At 35.2% G+C, this 8,596-nt stretch overlaps 1 protein-coding gene across 1 annotated transcript; it reads left to right on the top strand.

Moving 5' to 3' along the window:
* The first annotated feature begins 1,842 nt into the window (after window positions 1–1,842).
* LOC115446138 lies at window positions 1,843–6,878 on the top strand. Its single transcript, XM_030172694.2, has 5 exons — window positions 1,843–1,938; window positions 3,953–4,151; window positions 4,568–4,701; window positions 5,780–5,926; window positions 6,597–6,878. The coding sequence occupies exons 1-5, from the start codon at window positions 1,884–1,886 to the stop codon at window positions 6,746–6,748; spliced, it is 687 nt and encodes a 228-aa protein (XP_030028554.2). The 5' UTR covers window positions 1,843–1,883; the 3' UTR covers window positions 6,749–6,878.
* Window positions 6,879–8,596: the final 1,718 nt, after the last annotated feature.

Below are 8,596 nucleotides of genomic sequence, written 5' to 3'. Positions count from 1 at the left end.
ACGCAGCAAAAGGAATCAGTCAAGCCGGTCGAATCGTTCCAAGTGATGTTCTTACGTATGTGACAGTTGATTTTTTTATTCTATATAGATAATAATTAACAATAGCCCTTGGGGCGGAAAAATTGTGGAGTGGTGACCACGAACCAGAAGACGCAGCGTAGGCAGCAGCAGCATGACCCTCGAGATGGACCGACGACCTGGTGAGGGTCGCCGGAATCCGATGGATGAGGGCGGCCCAGAACCGGTCCCTATTGCACTCAATGGGAGAGGCCTATGTCCAGCAGTGGACGATTCCCGGCAGAAAATGATAATATAATAATTATATTATGTTACAGTCAGCCGGCACACGACCATCAGAAAGACTTAAATGCAATAAGAGACTGGTATGTACTTCACGTAATGAATGCTGGAAAGTGCATTCATATAAAAGTGACTAATGTATTAAAAATATGTCCAACAAGCTATTTTATGGAGCCTAAGCAGTTGGATGAAGAAACCCAAATTTTAAATACCAGTATTTGAAAATTGGGTGTCATTGTACGTAATAAGTAGAACTTCGTTGAACACATAAACAAAAGTATTACTTAAGCATGGAGTATGCTCGATTTTATAGAATGTAGTCGAGATTTTAATAATTTTCGAGCAATTTTGTTATTCTATAATACATTGGTTCAGTTTCAGAATAACATTGTGCCGCTAATAACTAACTAAATTTAACGAATGCAATGTTTTATTCATCATATTTATACATATATACTTTTTATTTTATTCTTTAGACATTGTATTCATCGTTTGCATTGTATCTGATTTTTTTGAATTAGAATTTATTTAACTTTTTGCGCTATTGTAATTATAATCTTATTATACTGTGAAATTGAGCTGTTAAAATTTCCATTATTATGTGCAAATTATTTGAATGTAAGCGAACGAAAGTTAACATGTTTTTACACTTTTATTTGACGCATTTTCAAATCGCTCATAAACAAAAATCATATTTAAATATTCTAAGAGGCTCAAACAGCAATACGACGTGTTCGACAAATTACCTGGAGAAAATTCTACTCTAAATACATAAAGCGATTATATTATTTTACTTAACCTGTCCACCTTAGAGAGAAAGGTTTTAAATTCTCAAAGGTGAAGTGGCGTGGGCATCGAAATTCTCATTTTGGGTATTGCAATTAACAAGGGAATAAAATAGAAGGGAACTTGCTAAATGGCCTCCTGAAAATGATGATAAAGAACATAGAAATACTATCCAAGGTCTATATTGCACTTGCATTGCACAATGGTTGTATCTAAGATATCATACATTTTATAATAGGGTATCTGTGTTCAAACAATAATAACGGCGGTCTTATCGCTCTAGGCAATATCTTCCACACAACCATAAGAACCAGGCGCACGCGCCTCTGACTTTACTAAAATTCAGTGAGTATTCTTTGAGAATTATCGTTTGCTCTAACGATGAAAGACAACATCGTGAGGAACGCATGTGAGAAGTACTTAAAAAAATTCGAGGGTATGTGAACTCCACAAATTTGCACTAGGCCAGCGTGGTGGACTAAGGCCTAATCCCTCTCAGTAACAAAGGACGCCCGGGCCCAGCAATAGAATAGTTTATTATACCGCTCTGATATTATTATTATATTATATAATATTTTAAAAACATAATGTCTAATCAATTGCAACACCCTGTATTGCAAGAGAATAATGTATTGTTTCCGGCAATGTTATTGTTAGGTGAATTTTTCTTAGGTTTAATTCCAAGATTTGCAGTATGATAAATAGAGTTTTGTTTTTATGTTTAGTTCTCAACATACATAAAAGACCATGTTAAAACAACGAATTCATTCATTTCATACTCAATACCGCAAGAAACAATGTTGCGACTCCTAAAATTATCTTTGATAATAATTGGTGTTCTAGGAAAACCATGTAAGTTAATTCATTATCTATTAAAATTATATAATTTTATTATAATATGTTATAACAGTAAAGTTGAACCGTTCATATTTATGGCATATGTTTAATAGTAATAGTAATAGCTAGGACATAGCATAATAATTTACTATGTTTACGCGAATGTTAGACATCGTAATAAAATATTTTACGCAGTTTTTTTAATTTTATAATTTTCTTCTAATTTGAAATGGGAGGAATTTATAATATAAAAAACCGCAATAAATCCGTAAAATAGTGTTCTTTCAATAGACTTCGGATTATATGCATTTACACGATTGCATATGACAATGCATAAATCGCTATATTTATAGCTTTACTGCATATTTTAATACATTTTCATTGACGGTGCTTATTTCATTAATTAAATGAGTTTGAACAGCTTCAAAAAAGAATAAAATGACGCCCTTCTGAGTTAACAATTTGTAAAATTCGTGACATGCTAAATGCAATTCTAATAAAACACGAATTTCATAGGAATATACACGTGCACGCATTTGGAAGGATGTCTGTAGCAATGACGTTAAATTTTAACTTCTGTCCATTCAGTTGACATGAAATAATTTTCAACTCCGCCCCATGACTATCAGGGCTACAAAGTCTTCGTAACGTGAGGAGAACATAATAATATAAAAACCGCGACAAAATCCGCTAAATAATTTATTATAATTTTCAGTTTGCAAATTAAAACAACTAACAAACTTCACAAGTCTGCTTTATAAAATCTAGAAATTTAGTTGTTTAATGTCATTAGATAAAAATTAAATTAAAATTACCATTAATTAATAAATACTGTTTTGATTATGCATATTTAGTCATTCTGATAGTGCATATAATCCTATACCTAGTAATAGATGTCATAATAATTTTAGTTTTAAATAATGAATAACAAAAAGAAACTATAAGGTTTGTTTAAAACCCGTTTACTGAGTAATAAATACATTTAATGTGAAATTTAAATGTATATTAAAAGTTTATATTCTTCGAATACGAACCGTTTCGCTTCCTGCATTTCTTTAAACGGACCATTAACTTTCGGATAGTTTTTAATGTAATTTTAAATAGTGAAGAGCAGGAATACAAAAAAAATGAATAATATCCACATATTCCAAATTACCAGTTAATATGCGGTTAAGTCATCCCGAAAGGAATACTGGTCGATGATATTTCGCTCCGATTGTTTAGGTTAAACGCTTACATTAGGAGAATGTACTCATTCCTCACGCTTTAACTATAATTAATCAGGGCACTTGGATTCATTTAAGGAATGCAAGTGATAATGGATTCAAAACTTTGTCGCAATACTTAATATAAGAATCATTCTTGTAATATTCGTGTTCTCAAAATACGCGCTCCAATCATTTAAACTACTCCACACCGTCAAAATTTCCAAGAACCTAGCTATCGTATGTCTCGTGCTTTCTTCACATGCGGATCATTTTTATCCAATGGACGAACAAAGTGAAATTATTTATGGAACTAAATATTCGAAAATTAACTATTCGATACAAATTGATAAATATTTAATTAAAATAATAATTATAATATATATACAGGGTCATTTTGACATTGCGTATAAAAGTGAAATCAAATACTCGTCTTTACCACTGCTAACATCGTACCCAAAATCATCCATGAATAACTAGTACTCTGACATTTTATATAATTTTGTTGTTTAATTCGAATGTGAAGCATGCTTGAATATATTTCTGACTGTAAGTGTGATTTTGTCGCTGCGACTAATTCTCTTAAAGTAGTAATAGTGGCATTAGGGCAAATTAAAATTACTTTTCATTGATATTTATTTTGTTCGAAACACTTTTTTATTTTACATCTACGGTTTGACTTATTATAAATGTTATTTTTAAGACGATAAGTATATAGTTTCATTAAGTAACGCAATATCAAAGACCCCATATATCAACAAAATTATTTTATAATTTATCAATGTTTATTTAAAATATTCTGTCACTGCTAACACATATTACAGCTAATGAGAAATGCAAACTGACGGACAAACCCTGCATGTTGAAATTGGTCAACACCCTCTACACGTCACTCTTTAGTGTAAGCGGAGACTTAGACCCCATGAACGTAGACGTTATAGAGGGAATCTTTCCAACTCTGAAGTACAACGCCACGGACACGCACATCAAAGGGTTGAAGAACTGTCAGATAGTGGAATTAAGGTAATTTATTTTGATTTTTGATATAACACATAAATGATAACGTTCGTTTTGTTTATTATAAAAGATCCAAGCTACAATCGGGTCTGCAACACTCAGTGGATTTTTCTAAACATTTACCTGGATTTAGAACTTGAATTTAGAACAGCGACTGATCATTTATACCGACTAACTGCTATTTTCAATGAATAATCCCGATCTCAATCTTCAATCGGATTCCGTGGATGGACCAATCCAAATAACTCAATTGTAAGCGTGACAAAAATACTTTGTTCTGATTGGTCCATTTTGAGATAGTTCGAAAAAAGAAATTGGGATCCCTGATTAAAAAGTAAAACTAATTTCTGAAACGTGTTCGATTGCGTTGCGTCAACGACACAGTGATAAAGACGTAAAAATAAAATATTTTTAATTCACAGCTTTGACTTGGACAAACACGTTTTGGATAAGACGTTCATGTGTCCTCATTTGGAGTGGGATGGTAAATACGAAATGACTGGCACACTCAATGGTGCATCAATGGAAGGGACTGGAACTTATTCACAAAGTGCTTGTAAGTTTTTTCATAGTATAAGCTGGCAAAGCAAATGGTAGATGTTAAATTATCAGTATACAAATACTATAGAATCCATGGATGCCCCTTACGAAAGTACCTTCCCTTAAAAGTAGAGAAGTTCGAGTCTCCGCAAATATAACTAACGGTAACAGCCCGGGCTTACTGTAGACAAATATTTTCTACAGTTTGCACTGCGTCATGACAAATACGAAGTTAAATGCAATACCAGTAATCATATGACCTCTAAGTATTAGTTACTAGGTGATGCTCGCGGCTTAGCCCGCGCAAAAGCCTTTTTCCCTACAAAAATCCCTAAAACAGTACAGTACAATGCAAGTACAATCAATTTTATTAAAGTGCCATCAATTTAATAAAATTGATTAAATAACTGTATTATTTCTACGGAAGCTAATTACCGGTATTAAAAATAACCAGGACAAGGTCTACCCGTGTCTCAAATTCCATGGAAATCCGTTTAATTATTTCAGCGTTTACTTCTAATAAACATACAGCCATCTAAATATCCATACATTTTCACATGTTCACATTTATATTAGTAAAATTAAGATTATTTATTCAAAAAGTAAGATTTGAGTATAACATAGTAAAACATTCGTTTAATGATATTACAGTCTAGAAAACTATAATTTCACCTAATCCGTTAAACAGCTAGATTGACCTGCCATGGTGGCGTAATTGTACTACATGTGCGTACGACTTGCAATGTGAGATCTCGGGTTCAAATCCCTGGTCGGGCAAAGTAATATTGGGTTTTTCTACTCGGTACCAGTCAGGAGTCTGGATTCTTTGTGTTTTATTCAAACACGGCAGAGTCACTGCCCTGCAACTGATGGTAAGCAAGATGCCGTCCAGATAGAGCATCGATTATTATAAGTAATATTATTTATTGATAGTAGTTCCCAACATAGTGATAACCTCGCCCCCTATCAAATAATAGAAAGGAATACACATGGCGAAAACTAGAAGTGTTAGCACCTCTGCCGGCCCTTCGGAGAGGCGCGAGTATATATTCCAGGTTCAATTGATAATGTTTAAATATTTTTAAACTTTTTAGCAAACTATGGCTTTCGCTTTCACGCTACTACAGACTTGCAAACCAGGGATGGAAAGACGTTCATTAGCTTCAAAGACGTAAAGGTGGTTGTGGACCCGCAGGAGATGGTTGTGACCGAGATAAATAGTAACGGAGACAAGAAAAAAGGTAATTATTTATATAAAAAGTCACCTTGACTCATGTCTGCGTATTGGATTGTACTGGATTAGATTTCCAGAGTGACAATATGAGAGGTTTTCTATTCCAAGAATTCCCTCCTTTAGCCAATTTGATTATATTATAACAGATATTTATGGTATTTCTAAAACGAGATGCGTTATTAGTTTTTAAAGAACTCATTGCTATTCGACGTACGAATCAGAGGGTCTACTTCGAAAAATGAAATCCGTAGTCTCAGATGACGGATTGCATGTTTTGTTACTACGAAGTGTTAAAGATCCGATGTCAGATTCGACGACGGATCCGATCCGTTTATCGCAATATTTCAGACATGGAATTTTTAAGAACTTATAGTTATACTTTTTAAAACCATCTGCGAGGTTAAAGTTCCACTGCTTTCTCCGAAAAATAAGTACCAGGAATTTATCTTATCACAAAGATAAGCTACAGGACGGTGACGGATCCGAAGTAATTTAGTAGAAGAGTTAAATCCGAAGTTCGTCGTTTCTTCGTTTCGGACCGACATCTCGACGTTCGTTTTTCGAAGTAGACCCTCAGACATGAAATGCTCAATAATTTAACAATGCCGCAAATATTCATCAAAATACTAAGGCAAAATAAAAATAAAATAAAAGATTATTATGTGTTTCTTTTACAGCCAAAGAGATGCTCAGACTATTTAGTGAAAATTGGAAAGAAAACATTAAGGCACTACATGGGCCCCTCATGACTGCATATGTTAACGAGATAGCCAAAGTTGCTAACGAATTTTACCAACACAATACCTTAGAGGATTATGTAATACTGTAATTTTATTGTTAAAACAACCCGGATATGCCCTTATTTTGATTTTGATAATTGTTAATTTATTTTATTAGTTTAATAACAAACCATTTCACAATGTATTCACTTTGAAAATAATAAATTTATTTTGCTGCAACGATTGTTTTTAATGAATCCTCAAAAGTCAAACTCAATGTATCCAAAAATTTTACACACAATAAAAACAATGTCTAAGGGCCTCTTTCACAATTTTCAAGTAAATTTAACAGTTATCGTATTAAACAGCTAATTTAGACAGTACTCATTTTATAACTATTTATTTGAGGGCATATATTAGTGTGACTTTTGTATTTAGTCAGCTTATATAATACATTTTACTGGTGGCAGGTCTCTCTTAAGTGAGAGTCCGCCTGGATATGTACCACTACAATGTCTATTTCTATCGCCAAGCAGCAGAATATACTCAATGTTGTGTTCCGGTTTGAAGGATATTGTAGCCAGTGTAGCTACTGGACATAATAAGACTTAACATCTCATGTCCTTAGCATGACGAGCGCAGTGAAATACCAAACACTACTTTGTAATTCAAGGTGTTAGATGGTGTATCTAATATTTATGGGCGGTCGTATCGCTTACCATCAGGCGAAGTCAGCTCATATTGTCCCTAAAAGCAATAAAAATAAAAAAAAAAAACATTATATGACGAGTAGTATTTACTCAGAAGTTGTGGAACAAGCTCATAATCTGAGGTTGGATTGATCGAGAATACGGGTACCGCCGCGGCAATTCGATCTGCCTTTTTAAGCTTGACAGGGGCCACGGCGCGTCTTCATTTCGTCTGACACAGGTACTGGCGGGCCACGAGTGTCGGCTCGTTTCCATGCAGACTCAGAAAAGAGGAATCTGCCGTGAGCCACCATTATGGCCTTGACAACACGGCCCAACACTTTCTCGAGGATTACCCAACCTGGACTCACAACGCAGCGCTCTAAGAGCAGACGTTGGAGACCTCTCTCTACCCGCCGTGATGTCCGCCATGGCTGCGGCTGAAGGTCAAGACGAGCGATGGCCTTCTACGAGTGCGTTATCTCTCGGAAGAACATTATGATAAGCACTATTTCTCATTAACAGTAAATCATCAACGTGAATTTATAAAGGTCTTAATTACGAAGCCACCGTGGCTCCGTTTCGTAGTTATACGGTATGAGTAAGACTACCTCGCTGAAGTTACGTGTACGGAGCGCGGGCCATAAAAAAATAAGACTGGGTTTTCTATCTTAAAAACTACTCACTCGCAGCTCGGAGTCAGGAACTTGGCGGTATGATACTCGCGTAAGCACGTAAAGCCGTCGGTCTGACGTTGTCGTCATCGCGTCTGATCTCTTTTTGGTCATGACGGATTGGCGTCTCACTGGACCTTCACCTGAGTGAAGGAACAGAATGCACCTGTGTATTGCGTACACATTTGTGCACGATATTGGCCGCTATGACTGCAACTCAGCTAGGATTGATTTTGCCAAGAACACAGCACTGTGTGACACTTCACTGCGATCGTCATTCTATAACATAATATTATGTTGTTAAATTTCATAATAATAATAATAATATCAGCCCTGTATTATATACTTGCCCACTGGTGAGCACGGGCCTCCTCTACTACTGAGAGGGATTAGGCCTTAGTCCACCACGCTGGCCTAGTGCGGATTGGTAGACTTCACACACCTTCGAAATTCCTATAGAGAACTTCTCAGATGTGCAGGTTTCCTCACGATGTTTTCCTTCACCGTTAAAGCGAACGATAAATTCACAAAGAATACACACATGATTTTTTAGAAAAGTCAGAGGTGTGTGCCCTTGGGATTTGAATCTGCGGAC

The sequence above is a fragment of the Manduca sexta genome, chromosome 19 (assembly GCF_014839805.1).
Source record: "Manduca sexta isolate Smith_Timp_Sample1 chromosome 19, JHU_Msex_v1.0, whole genome shotgun sequence".
NCBI classification, from domain to species: Eukaryota; Metazoa; Arthropoda; class Insecta; order Lepidoptera; family Sphingidae; genus Manduca; species Manduca sexta.
Note: the sequence above shows the minus strand (reverse complement) of the source record. Positions and strands in the feature narration are given on the sequence as shown.